The sequence below is a fragment of the Mytilus trossulus genome, chromosome 4 (genome assembly GCF_036588685.1).
Source record: "Mytilus trossulus isolate FHL-02 chromosome 4, PNRI_Mtr1.1.1.hap1, whole genome shotgun sequence".
Taxonomy (NCBI): Eukaryota; Metazoa; Mollusca; class Bivalvia; order Mytilida; family Mytilidae; genus Mytilus; species Mytilus trossulus.
Window position 1 is genome coordinate 65,358,486 of NC_086376.1, and position 15,134 is coordinate 65,373,619.

The window sequence follows — 15,134 nt, forward strand, 5'->3', positions numbered from 1 at the left end:
ATAAACTTCAATGTAATTCTTGAAAGGAGGTCTAGATTGCTAAAATAATTTATAAATTTTAATTTTTTTATTTGTCCAAAATCATTTAAATTCATTTAATCAACATCATTTTATGATTATTTGATTAAAATATTAATCATTTATAGTCTTTTTACAATTTAATTTTTTAAAAGCAAAATAACTGAAAACAGGCTAAAACAAAGGGAAGTAACAAACAAGTATTTCAATATTCCCAATACACATCGTTTTGATAACACAACAGCAGTTAGCCGGTGTTTGACACCCAAGCTGTCAAGTGAAGCCATATAATTATACATCTTCTTTGATGTTCAGGTAATGTTTAACACAGGTGTCAATTACACCCGTGCAGTAGTAAGAAATGATCAAATATGGCGTCTGAAAATTTTCATTCATGAAATATTTCATACACGGGAGTTTTTTCTCCTAAACGGGAGGAGACCTCTGAAAACGGGAGTTTTGTACTCCCGTCGGGAGGTTCACATACATGTATGTAATACGAAGGGCATCTAATTCACATGACAAAGGAAAACCATGAATAAAGACAACACTTTATACATCCTTTTTATTTATATAAAAACAAAAATGCGTAATACAAATATCTACAATTAAAACATCCTGTTACAAGTAAACAAATAACATTCATGTGGATGAGATGAAATCTAATAATTTACATAAATAAAAGGGTCATATTTACGATAGTGATTGTTTTACAATCATAATTTACAAATTAAATGATTCAGATGCCTAATCATGTGTAAAAATCGGTGTCAGGAATCTTAAGTTGTTTTGAAATTGTAATATAGAAATGAATGTGGCATACGGAGACTCAATGCCAAGGGTCGGCCCCTTAAGTCTTCAGAAGACTTGACGTCTTCTTCCACTAAAAAACTATATGTTGTTGATACATAAATTTCCGTTATAATGATGCAAAATAAAGATAGGGTCACCGACTTCGTTTTTACAGTATACATCATTCAAAGTTGCGTTCTTTGTGAAAAAATCCAACAAAACGTCGAAATAATCGTAACGTAATCGCGTTGCAGGCCGTAAAACGTTGATTTTTGATGTTTTTCACTACCAATAAGGTAACAAATTGATTATTAGATAAAAAACGAAGTCGGTGACCCTATGATTATTTAATATCATTAAAACAGAAATTTATGTGTCAACAATATATAGTTTTTTAAGAAAAATCTATGGGGTAAAATATAGAGATTTGGCGATTTTAAGACAAATTTTAGAAGGTTTTTCGCCGATTTTATGTGCTTTCTATACAAATGTTCACCCATATTAAGAGAAATCAATCTGCAACTTTTCAGCAAATAAAAGAGATAAATCTATTATTTTTTCGATTTTCAGTTGTAGTTTAACGAGCCAAGGTTGTATGCAATTTTGTAGCAAAATCTGCGACATAGCCCATTTACTGTTCCTTTACCTTAAGGGGTCAATTGACAATTTTAGTCAAATTGACTTATTTGTAGATCTTACATTGCTTAACATTTTTGCTATTAACAGTTTATCTGTATCTATAATAATATTCAAGATAATAACCAAAAACTGCAAAATTTCTTTAAAATCATCAATTCAGGGGCATTATACCTGAAAAATCAGTTACCCAATTCGGCTGAAAATTTCAGGACAGGTAGACCTTGACCTATTAAATACTTTAACTTCTTGTCTTATTTGCTCTAAATGCTGGAGTTTTTGAGATATAAGCCAAAAACTGCATTTTAACCTGTGTTCTATTTTTAGCCATGACGGCCATGTTTTTTGACGAAATAGAAAATAAAACACAAACTTATTTTATACACCCTACTGATCATTCAGTTGAAGTTTGGTTGAATTTCGTTGAGTAGTTTTAGAGGAGAAGATTTTTTAAAGTTAGCAAATATGATGAACAAATTGTGAAAAATTGTCATTAAAGGACAATAACCCCTTAAGGGGTCAATTGACAATTTTGGTCATATTAATTTATTTGTAGATCTTACTTTGCTGATCATTTTTGCTGTTACAGTTTATCTTTATCTATAATAATATTGAAGATAATGACCAAAAACTGCAAAATTTCCTTAAAATTACCAATTAAGTGGCAGCAACCCAACAATGGGTTGTTTGATTCATCTGAAAATTTCAGGGCTGATAGATCTTAACCTAATGAACATTTTTACCCCCATGTCAGATTTGCTCTAAATGCTTTCTTTTTTGAGATATAAGCCAAAAACTGCATTTTACTCCCATGTTCTATTTTTAGCCATGGCGGCCATGTTTTTCACCAGATGGAAAATAAAACACAATCTTTATTCTAGATACCCTTAGGATCATTCAGCAAGTTTGGTTGAAATTGGTTCAGTAGTTTCAGAGGAGAAGATCTTTAAATAGTTTACGACGACGACGACGGACGCCAAGTGATGGCAAAAGCTCACATTTCCTTAAGGAAAGGTGAGCTAAAAAATACAGGGATTTTTTTCATACCTGTGACTGCTTGAAGTCCTGTGGTATCACAAAACTTGCCAGTATCACACTGCGTACACTGGTCAAGTGATTCTCTCTGTAGTGTAGGATTGTATGTTCCAGCAGGACATGGATACTGGGTACTGAATTCAGTTCCATTTGGACAGTAATGACCTTTAGGACAATTATAACTTACATATCCTGTCACAGGTGTGTTGGCAATGTCACAGTAGTATCCTAGAACAGACATTAAATATGTTATAAGCACCATATTTCAATATAAATCGTACCGTTATATGCTTTGTTATCATAAGAAGATGGTTTTTTTAGTTAAAGCTAAGGGCTGTTCAAACATTTATTGGGTGTGGGGATTGGGGGGACTACAATTTATTAAATATGAGTGGATGCATTTTTCGCAGCATATTTGAAGAATTGTAGGTTACACAAAAAAACTTATTTTATAGATGGTCTGTGTCTTATAAAGTTATTCCCATGCACCCATTTATTCAATTTTGGAACACCCCTAAAGTATAATATCCTATTTGATATGGTTGTGGTATTATTCAAAATTATTTTTATTTTCATCCTTAAATGTAGCATGAAAATATGTCTTGTCCATTGGAAATTCATTTCATAAAATGGTTGTACCACTCAATAGATTTCCAAATCAGATTTGTTCAATCCTCTGCTCTACTTACATGCTTTATCATTAAATTTCTATTTAGAGATATGGTTGGATAACTTTGGGTGAAAATATAAAACAAAAAAATAATGTGAAAGACTAAAGACTACTTCGTAACTTTTTATGTTGCTCTTGCTAAATAATACATCTTAGGTACACATTTGGTCTCAAGCATACCTTCATGTAAGTCATAGAATTAATCATTCTTTGAACATTCCCCCTTTAAATTCAATATTGTAAGAGTTGACAAGACCGAGTGAGCATACCTGCTACACATTCTTTACATAGTCCTTGACCTGTCTGGTCTTGGTATGTACCAGATGGACAGTCAATCTCTGTATGGCTACCCTCAGGACAGTAGTGTCCAGCAGGACAAATTGTTGCTGGTGGATTTTGTATGCTTTGTCCAGTTGGGCAATAATAACCTGAAACAGTCATAAAGTAAGAATACATTTCTCTTGCACAGAGATGAATAGAAATTAAAACTCATTAAGTTTATAAATGGATCAAGAATGTATTCCAAAAGTTCCTTGCACTTAAATAATAAAACTCAATGCAAAATCAGTTTCTAGGAAACAAATCCAATTGAAAATAATTGACTACCAAAAATCTACCAATTAAAAGCTGTTCACTCTTTCATTCATGTGTACCCTTAACCCTTTAAAAAAATTATCATGAATCATGAGAAAAAAAATAGTATTCAACATGTTTTCCATAATATAAACATCCTAACAGTTTCAATTTGATTGTCCCTGGTTTCTATTGAAGAAAAAAATGCTTTTTTATAAAAAGCAAGAACTAATAAATTATGTTGGTCCTCTAGAATAATACCATTGGGTACAGTGTGTAATCTTACCTTCTCCACAAGGACCAGTTGGTGCTGTTAGTCCCTCAGTCTCACAATAGAACCCTTGGGTACAGTCTGTACAATCATTCACCTGGGTATTCCCCGTTTTATTGGAAAATGTTGCTATTGGGCATTTGGATGGATTACTTGTAGATCCAATTGCTGAAAAGTTAACAATGAACATTAATTGAACATGAAGGTTATAACATCACCTGAAATAAGAGACCAGTTTAGACTCTTACTCCGAAATTCTGAGTGTTTAGCTTAGAAGCAGCAAGTACCAATTGTCATGTCTTCAAATATAAAGGACCTTTAGTTTTTATTGAAGCTGTAATTTTCCTAATTAAAGGTAAACAAACAAATTGGTTTGAGTTCTTATAACTACAAATCAAGGTATTAAAAATTATTTTCATATATAGATGTTTTTAGTATAAATAAGTGGCCTGGTGAAATTGTTTGGCATTGGTTGTGAGGGATTATATACTCTAGATGTTCTTGTTGAATATGTCTTTCATTATGAGGTTATGGTGGACACATACACATGTCTTAACAGACACTTGCTCCAATGTACTTACTGCAGTATCTGCCAGCAGGACAAATGTTACCAGTAACGCCATCTGTTGGATCTTCTCTCTCACTTCCTCTTCCACAGTAATAACCAATCCTACAATCACCAGTCACTGCTCCAAGTGCTGCAAACATAGTTTTAAAATATGTCACATTATAATATTTCTGTTGCTTCACTTTTGAAATTAATAACAATAAAATTGTTCAGTTCATAATTGCAAGGGATTTCAAAATTGTTGATGAACATGTACTTTTGCCATTTTGAAGAAGAGGATGATGGAAAACACAAAATTCCTGTTTTGGAATTGGTATAATAATTTGCCTTTAAGGTGTAAACAAACATAAAAAAAAACACAAAAGATTGTACCATAAAGAAAGGCAGCTGATACAAATATAAATGTTAATTAACTTCATAACTACTTATTTAAAGTTAGTCTTTATAACTTTTACACAATTTCTCATATTTCATTATCTACATGTAGTTCTTTCTGTGACAAAGTCCTTACCAGGTGTGGCACAGTATTTTCCCTCCTCACAAAGTGTAGGTTCTAGTGATCCCTGGGGGCAATAATACCCTGGTTGACACATTCCTCCTGTAGAATTACTTGGACACAGACAATCTCCATGGGTAAAGTTGTTATAATCAGTGGGTGTTGCTGACCAAGCTCCAATTACACAGAAATATCCTGAAAAATTATTAAATTAAGAAATAATGATTTTTGCTTCAATCATGTTGAAACAAACTGGCAATGCCATGGCATGTCTATTCTTAAATTTGTTTAAAATTATCAACCTATGGTTAAAACATATTGTATTATGTGACTGTGAGAAATCAAAGTTCTGTTTGGAATTCAGACCAACAGATAGGTCAGTCATATCAAAGAAAGTTTTTCTCTCATCTGAACATCCAGTTAAGGTGGTACCTACCACTACAGGGAGATAACTCTGTAAAATTAGCTAAACGTTTTAATTACGTTGTGTTGTTAAGGTAATATTAAGTTTTCAATGATCAAAATAGGTGTTTGTCAAACTGCTATGTAAACAGTGTAATTTTTCTGGTAAAACGGTTGGTTCAAATTTTTTAAAACTTTTATATTTTTGTCAAAGGATCAAAGTAAATACTTTGTCAAAATTTTATCAAAATTAAACGAGCCAAATTAATTTTAGTGAAAGTGTTGGGTACCACCTTAAAGAATAAAATTAAACTACAAATATATTTCAACAGTTACAATATATTACCCACCAGCATCACATTGTGCAGTAGGGGCAGATAATCCTTGTGTTCCACAGTAAGACCCACCAGTACACTGGGTACAGTCGCTCACACTTTGTCCTTGTTGAGAATCTCTGAATGTTCCAGCTGGACATGGGTACTGGTCATGGTATTCTGTACCGTCTGGACAATAATGTCCGACAGGACATGGGAAGTCTTCATAGGTGGTGGTGTTCTCATTACAGAAGTAACCTGCTTGACATGTTGTACAATTCCACTGACCAGTTATGTTGTTATATGTTCCTGCCGGACAAGCTAATGGTGTAGATGTACCTTCTGGACAATAATGACTTACTGGACATGGTCCACCTATCAGAGGTTCATCTCCTGCAACACAACCAAATAATAGAATAAAAATATAAGAAGGACTTTTTCATTGTAAACAATAAGTACTTTATTAAAAGTAACAAATTATTACCAACATTTATTTTAAAATGTACTTGTTCAACAAAAAAATGAAACTGATTGATGCAATTTTAGGGATTACTACCAACAAATGAAACAATAAAACTTTGATCTTAGAGTATATATTATCTGTATATAAAATGACTGGAGAATTTGTCAATGGGACAAAGATGATGCCCCCGCTTGCAAATGAAGCTGTAAAGAGGCATAGCTGCAGAACGGTTGAAGTGATGCAACACAAAATTGATTGATTTGTGGTAATAAGCATTGTGTGTATGTTTCATAACATTTGGTAGAGGTAAACTAAAGTTCGGAAAAGGAAGCATTTTTTAGATGAACATGTTGATGTAAGGACGGACAAGAGTAAATCTTCAAAATACCTCAGCAGAGCAATATAAAGGAATTTTAAAGGAAAAATCAAATTGCAGACAAATTCTTATGTGTTGCAAAATCAATATAGAAATATGACCCACCTGTAGGATCAGGTACATTATTTCCTCTGTAACAGTAAAATCCTTGAGCACATGGTGCAGTGGCATCAGTCAGGTTCTCACTACCACAGTATTGTCCAAGCTTACAGGGTATACAGTCAGCTAATTTCTCTGCCCCTTCTGTATCTCTATAGGTAGTATTAGGACAAGCTGTAGGGTCCTGGGTACCAGCCAAACAGTAAGAACCTGCAGGACAGGGACCACCAAGACCACTTGTAGTGCCATCTGTTGGATTACTCACATTAACACCTAGATAAAAAGATCAAAGAACATTAATGAGAAATTGTTTTATCTCTGTTTCTTTTAAATATTGCTTTGAACTTTTTATATTATTACCATTAGCGGTAATACTCTATAAATATACATGTACACATTTTGCTTAGAGGCCCAGCTCACTTTGTTGAAGACCTATTGGTGTCCTTTGGCTGCTCTTTGTTCGGGTTGTTGTCTCTTTATCACATTCTCCATTTCCATTCTCAATTTTTTGTATCAAAATTTCAAGTAATGGTGATTTATTCAATATTTTAAGAGCAATCTTAGTAATAATATTCTATTTTGAACTCTTTTATAAGTATATCTCATATTACTTACCAGATTTACAGTAAAATCCAGCAGCACATAAACCAACTCCTGTATTATTCAAACTGGGGTCAAAGTCCACTGCAGCTAATTTATCACAGTAATAACCACCAGCACATGGTTTACAATCACTTTCTATTCTTGCTCCTAAAATACATATATAAACATTGTTTTAATTCTAAATTTAGGCACATTAAAGTCTGAATCTTACATTACAGGTTCATGTACAAGCAAACAAAATAAGTCAGTTTGAAAAGTACCCTTACTCACAAAGCTTGAAAGTCAAAGGAAATTAAATTTGAAATTTAAATCGTAAAAGCCATCCATATGAGGGTAATAAGTCACAAAATTATGGATGGCCGAAATTGACAGATTTACAAACAGGTGGACAAACAAACGATTGCAGTATTTCTAACTCACTCCTGAAATTTTCAATGCATACATCCCTATAGCAGCTAACATTTTTACATTCTATACTTGAAACAACTGTAAAAACTAGCTGAATTTTCCTCCCATCACCAGTAGTTGTACATTGAAAGTTTTAGACCTAGTCAATTGCCCTCTTATTTTTCAATCCTCTGCTTAGTAACATTTATTGATACAATATAATGTCTTGTGATGACAGATTTATCAATGACATATTCTACAGAACTACATGTAACAATAGATACCTACCTAATATAGGGTTGTATGTTCCTCTTGGACATGGTGACAGGTCAGCTGTTGTATTACCAGGACAGTAGTAGCCCTTAGAACAGAGTAATGGTTCCATGGCATTGGTACAATAATAGCCAGCTGGACAATCGAAACATTGATCATATCCTGTACGATTCATGAACTGACCATTTGGACATGGTATTGGAGTGCCTGGGAAATATCAAATTTGGAAACTCTTATAATTTTCAAACAATAAACATATTCAACTGACAACTTCTGTGCAAAAATTTTATGAATGAAACAACTATGAATTTAGTCAGTTGCAGAATTATTCAATATAACAATAAACTAGAATATAAATAATAGACATCATGACTGATTGATGAAATGATATTTCTGACATTTTCAAGAAAAAGATATGAAACGAATTCTTTTTTTCTATATAATCCTGTGATAAAATGCTTTTTAAATATTGAAAGACAAGACAAAATGTAAATAATAATATTTGATTTGATACTTAAAATTCCTATCTATTATGCAGATTTCCTAAAATATAAATAGAAAATACATTGTTTTCAATCATGTAAAAAATGAAGAAATGATTGCTGTCTGCTTAATGTCTAGTAGTAAATATTTCATGCATATTCTGGACAAGAAAATTGAACATTAAAAATACTGACCTGTTCCATTTGGACAATATGCTCCTTCTGTACAAGGATCCCCAGTAAGTCCACCATCATTTGGTTTGTCTGTGGATGCCCCACCATTACAGTAGTAACCAGGAGAACACCATCCATTCGGTTCCGTCAGCGCTAATCCATTACATACTCTACCAGGGTCACAACTTGAACAGTTATATTCACTCTGTAGTCCAGTGTATCCACTATAGGTACCGTTGGGACATGGATGGTGTTGGTACTGGTCAGTATTCTCAGGACAGAAGTACCCAGGTGGACATAAGTCACCAAATGATTCCCCAACTGGGATTGTGGTGTTGGATCCACTGGTACAATAATGTCCAGCTACACAGAATATGGTAGGTACGTCTATACCATATATTTCACAAGCATAACCACCTGTACATGGTGTACAGTGTTCTAAAGCATATCGTCCAATATCATTCAAGTAAGTTCCTGGTATACAGGGTGTTGGATTTTCACTTCCTAAAGGACAATAGGAACCTCTTGGACAGATCACTTCATCAATTGTTGCTGTTCCATTACAATAATACCCTTGTGGACATATTAAACATTCACTTGATCTGACAGATGGTTGGTATTGGCCTCGTGGACAAGGCTCTGGTTTGAAGGCTCCATCTTGGGTGTAATATCCAGCTGGTGTTTCATGCTGTGTTGGTGTTCCAGAGCCTCCTGTACAATAATAACCTGCCGAACATTGCTGTGAAGCGTCTGTACTACTAGAACCTGCACAGAAAAACCCTGGATCACAAGGAATACAGTCAAATTCTGTTTTGGCACCAGGACTCTTGCTGTATTTACCAACTGCACAAGATGAAGCTGTGGCAGATCCAGGTGGACAATATCCTCCGGCAGGACAAAGTCCACCAGTTAATCCATCAGGTGGCGCTGAAGTATACGCTTTCTCTCGACAATAAAATCCTGCGTCACAAACATCTGTCGGTTCTGTCCTTCCTATACCATCACAATAATAACCTCCAGGACATGGTGTACAGTCTGTAGCCCTACGTAACTTAGTGGAGTTACTGTAAGTACCTAATGGACAAGGTTGTGGGAAAGTACTACCACTGACACAGAAATATCCAGCGGGACAATCAATTGGTAAAGCCAGTCCCTCTCTATCACAATAATATCCTGATATACATTCAGCACAGTCTTGGAAAGATTCTTTAGCTGATCCATTACGATAGAATCCTATTGGACAGGGATATGTTTCTGGTGGTCCAGTTCCTAACGGACAATAGTAGCCACCTGGACAATCTCCTGCTGGTGTAGAAAGACCCTCTGGTATACAGTACATTCCAGCAGTACACTGCTGACATTCTGAAACTTGTGTCAATCCATACAAGGCATTAAATGTTCCATTCGGACAAGGTACAGGATAGGGATTAACATCACCTCTGGGACAGTAGTGACCTAATCTACATTTATCAGAAACTAAATCTGGTGCTTTATACATTCCAGGTGGACATTCGACTCCGGCTGGACATACTCTGTCACTAAGCATGTATGACAGACTTGTTGTATTCAGATCACAGTAATAGCCAGCTTCACATGTAGTACACACAGTAGCACCTGAATCAGAGTAATTTCCCTTTTCACAAGGTAATGGATCAATGTTAGCTGTCCCAGGACAATAGCTTCCAGCTGAACATGACCAACACATGGTCAGATTTTCTGCTTTGAACTCCGCATTATAAGTCCCCCTGAAACAAAAACAGACATTTAAATAACAAATATTTTATATCTGCTTTTGCTGCAAAGTTCATTTATGTTCTACTGTTGTAGTGCAAATATCAACCTGTAAAAATATTGCAGTCTTTTCTGTACATTGGTCAAAATAGTCATTGGTAATGTCCTTTTGACAAATGACAAAATGAACAACAAAAAAGACCTCTTTGCATCAGAAATAAACACATTTATTCTTAAACTAGTTGTTGGCATGATACGGGTAACTTATGTTCTTCTCATATATTTTTAGTAAGCTTTTGTTAATTTATGTATCATTGTCATTTTGCTTAGTTTCTTTTGTTATCCATTCTGACATTAGACCCAGACTTCTTTAAACTGAGTTTTACTGTGTGTATTGCTATGTGTTTCTTTATTATACATTGGCTAGAGGTAATGGGGAGGGTTCAGATCTCACAAAACATGATTAACCCTGTCAAATTTTTTTTTGCCTGTCCTAAGTCAGGAGCCTTTGGCCTTTGTTACTCTTGTATGTTTTGGGGTTTAGTGTGACATCCATTTTTACTGAACTAGTGCACAATTTTGTTTCAAGGCCAGATAAGGGCCTCCTCCAGTTGTTGGATTTTCTTGCTGCTTTGAAGACCCATTGGTGGCCTTCTGTTGTTGTTTGTTCTATGGTCAAGTTGTTGTCTCTTTGACACATACCCCATTTCCATACTCAATTTTATCCCTTTTTATTTCATTCAGTATATTTTTTAAATATACATTGTAATAAAGAATCAGGTGATTAAAGATTAAATGTAGAAGTAGAAACAAAATCAATGATTTGAAATATTGCATCATATTGCATTCATATATTATTCATTAAAATACCAGTCTACTTATTCAACTTAACAATTAATATTTATAGTCTGAAAAACCTTGAAACAATTAGGAAAAGCTTTTATACAAATGTTACTAATTTTAAAATACATTTTCTTTTTTAGAAAATGCAATAATACAAGAAATTCAGATTCATATTTAAACATTCTAATAAAAATATACATATAAATGGAGAATGAATCACATATATCATTTTAAAAAGACAATCATTAACAGTAAAAGTAAAAAAATTAGAAATTTGTTAAAGTCATAAGAAACGAGTGACCGGTGAAAAATTATGTTCTTCCAATTCTAGAACCAATGCATACACACATCATAAACTTAGTCTTCTGTGCACGAATTTATCATTTTTTTCGTGTAAATTTGGTATAATCGTCAATTTTTTTTTCAATCGGTCAATGTTGTTGTGTAAATATGGCAGGTAATTAAAGTTCGTGTTTTGAAGTCGAAGTTTAACGATGGTCACCTGTTTGTCAACAATCGACAAAAAATAAACAAAAAAGCATGGAAAGAGAGCACGTGTTTAACATGTGAATTCAGATAATAGTTTATTTTAAGGACATCCATGCGTATTGTGATTATCGGATTTTTACGAGATGGGTCACACTGAGGTCACTTTGCATACGGAAAATATGTCGGGGGAATTGGTTGCTGGAAGCAAGCAATTAAAATAAAGTAAACTTCTTCTAAATATGAATAAATTAAAGAATTTTCTTCAGAAAAAAGTATATGTACATAAGTTTTATAATGAAAACTATCCATTGAGTTATAAAAAACATATGCATTAATTTTTTTGATTTGAGGTTTCTTATGACTTTAAGTAGTATAAAGCATTCTATATAAGTTTCATATCAAAGAATAGTACAATAATAATACCAAATTTGACCAGGAGAACCAGTTAAGCAAAGCAATGTTATATTTTTTTATTTCTTCATCCAGGTTTTTTAGCTGTCACATTTTCATGGAACATGAGATGATGACACGAGGGTGTTCATTTCCATTTCATTTACACCTATATCTCACATCTGAAAGTGTCATCCTCCTTTCAATTTTTTGAAAACATTTTTTTTGTGTAATAATTTCATATATATATTATCTAAATGACCAGTACTTACGCAGGACAGACCGTAGGTAGCACAGAAGCTTCCGGACAGTAATTGCCCTTCCAACAATCCTTACACTGTTCCCAAGCAGTGATTCCTGTTAAATTATTGTATGATCCAGCATGGCAAGGGAAACTATCTCCTTGTGGAGTTCCTTTGAAAAAATAAATACAAAGTTTTTAATGGCAATGTACGGAAACATTCTTTTGATGGCTTGTTATGTAAATACCAAGTGATACAATTTTTCTTTTCTAGAATAAATTAAAATGTTAAAACACTCATTCAGATTCATTTAACAAAGTAACATAAATTAAAATTATTGTTGTTCGAAGGCTTTAAAATAAACAATACATGATGTTCAATTTATTGTTGTGTTGTTTCCAAGTTGGTTGCTGTCTAACAGATGATATCATAACTCCTAAATTCTTTTTATTTTGGATGAATAATACATTTATCTATTGTTAATGTTGTGTTTTTTTACTTGTTTACCTATTATGTTTATGAAAATAATGTTATTTTATGAGACTGCCATACAAGTGAGAAGTTTAGCTAGCTATAACAACAGGTTTAATCCACAGTTTTCTACCTTTGAAAATGTCTGTAAGAAGTCAGGAATATGATAATTGTTGTCCATTCATTTGATGTGTTTGTCTCAGCTTTTGATTTTGCCATTTGCTTACAGACATTCCAATTAATATTTTGATTAGAGTTTGGAATTTTTGTTATTTTACTTAATATAAGCCTTGGCTTTTCTAATTATGACTTTTTGCAATGTGAGTTTCCATCTGCACTTTCGGGAGAACTACTTATAAAATAATGAAAACTTTGTATCGAGTCATAATTATAATATCTTACCATCAGGACACCAATGACCTTGGAAACAATAACCTGTTGGTGCCTCCGAGCCCTCTAAACAGTACCATCCCCTTGGACATACATAACATTCTTCTACCATTTTCAGATTGGTCAAGTTGGTGTAAGATCCAGCTGGACATGGCCATTGTGTCTGTGAAGCTGTTCCTGCTGGACAATAGTGACCTTTTCCACAGGAAACTGGTGGTTTCTGGATACCTCCAGTTCCAATCAAGCAAGCAAATGTTTCAGGACATGTGTCACACTGAGCCACATCGGTTAAATTCTGGAAGTTAGTAAAGGTTCCTGCAGGACAAGCATACTCTGTTTGATTTACTGCATAATTTCCTCCAGGGCAGTAATATCCAGGACTACATGGATAATTAGGTTCAGTTAGACCATATTTTGTACAAGCTTTACCAGATGTACAGGGAGAGCAGTCACCAACAGCTTGTTTCTCTGTGTAAGGGTTAAAAAACCCAGGATCACATGGAGTTGGGGTGTGGGTTCCTGACTCACAGTAATGACCGGCTGGGCAGCCCTTACAGAATTCTAAACCAGTAGAACCTTCTTCTTCAGTGTATTTTCCTGCAGGACAAGCTATGGGTGCAACAGCAGATCCTTGTGGACAGTAATGACCTCTTGGACAAATATAACCATCTAGGAAAGGATCATCTGTACCTCCTGAGCAATATCTTCCTGCTGGACACAGAATACATTCAGTTTCTAACACTGCTCCAAGATTGTTGTAGTAATCTCCGGCTGGACATGGATTCTTTTTGTAATCACCTGTTGCTGTTGGACAGTAGTGACCCTTAGGACATATCAGGCTGTTAGTCGGTTGACCAGCTGTACCTTCAGGGCAATAATAACCTTGAAGACAATCTTTGCAGTTTGATGCATCAGTGTAACCACGAGCATCACCATATTTACCAGCTGCACAGGGTGTTTCTATTTTGCCATCTGCACAATAATAACCAAGAGAGCACTTGGCTGTAGGAGGATCTTTCTGAGTGGCACCTTCAGGACATGCATAGCCAAGATCACAAGTAGTACATGCTAATGCCAATCCACTGCTGTACTCCCCTTCAGGACAAATAATTGGAGCAATAGCCTTATCATTACACTGGTATCCTGCTGGACATGGTGAACATGAGGCTTGGGCTCCTAAACTGTAGTATCCATCTGCACATGCTGTACCAGGTGAAATGATAACTGCACACTCCTCCCCTGCTGGGCATGGTGTACATACAATGGCTTTAGCTTCTGCATAATACCCTGGCTCACATAAAATTTTGTAGTCGTCATATATATTTGGACATGCATAGCCAGCTGGACAGTCTTCACAAGTTTGAAGTCCACCTGGACTGAATTCACCTGGATCACAGGCTCTCTCTGTGGCTGCACTTTGAGATGGACATTCATTTCCTGCTGGACATATAGTACAAACGGTCTGACCTGCAATAGCATAGGTTCCTGCAGTACAAGTAATGGCTGTTGCAGAGTCTGTGAACGGACATGCTGTGCCGGCAGTACACTCTGTACAAGCTACTTGATTTCCTACTGAATAAAATCCTGGTAAACATGGATTGTTTTGAGAACCATCTGTATTTGGACATTCCCATCCTGCTGGACACACAGTACAACTGGATGATCCTTCAAATGCATATTCACCAGTAGCACATGTAGCTGCAGAATTTGTTGTTGTAACAGGACATTCACTTCCTGCTGGACATGGGGTACAGTCTGTCTGAGATCCAGTGGAATAAGTTCCTAAAATATAACACAATAGAATAAATGATAATTGACTACCATATCAGTCTGTCTGATATATTCAGTAAAAAGTTCCAAAACTTAAATCCCATGAAATTGTTTCATTTAGTTTTATTTTCGTGGTATGAGGAAAACTGAGCTTTTCGTGGATATTTAATTTCGTG

At 34.7% G+C, this 15,134-nt stretch overlaps 1 protein-coding gene across 1 annotated transcript in view; it reads right to left on the reverse strand.

Annotated features, from left to right (window-relative positions):
- The window catches only part of LOC134715768 (uncharacterized), a 134,229-nt gene that overhangs the window by 70,795 nt on the left and 48,300 nt on the right, over window positions 1-15,134 (reverse strand). Inside the window, exons 15-26 of the mRNA XM_063578195.1 lie at window positions 13,201-14,970; window positions 12,358-12,499; window positions 8,654-10,377; window positions 7,992-8,183; window positions 7,329-7,463; window positions 6,720-6,986; window positions 5,812-6,168; window positions 5,075-5,254; window positions 4,577-4,693; window positions 4,011-4,163; window positions 3,421-3,579; window positions 2,494-2,709 (exon numbers count right to left, since the gene is read on the reverse strand). Of these exons, the coding sequence (XP_063434265.1) occupies window positions 2,494-2,709; window positions 3,421-3,579; window positions 4,011-4,163; window positions 4,577-4,693; window positions 5,075-5,254; window positions 5,812-6,168; window positions 6,720-6,986; window positions 7,329-7,463; window positions 7,992-8,183; window positions 8,654-10,377; window positions 12,358-12,499; window positions 13,201-14,970 (5,412 nt within the window). The remainder of the gene's footprint in view (window positions 1-2,493; window positions 2,710-3,420; window positions 3,580-4,010; window positions 4,164-4,576; window positions 4,694-5,074; window positions 5,255-5,811; window positions 6,169-6,719; window positions 6,987-7,328; window positions 7,464-7,991; window positions 8,184-8,653; window positions 10,378-12,357; window positions 12,500-13,200; window positions 14,971-15,134) is intronic.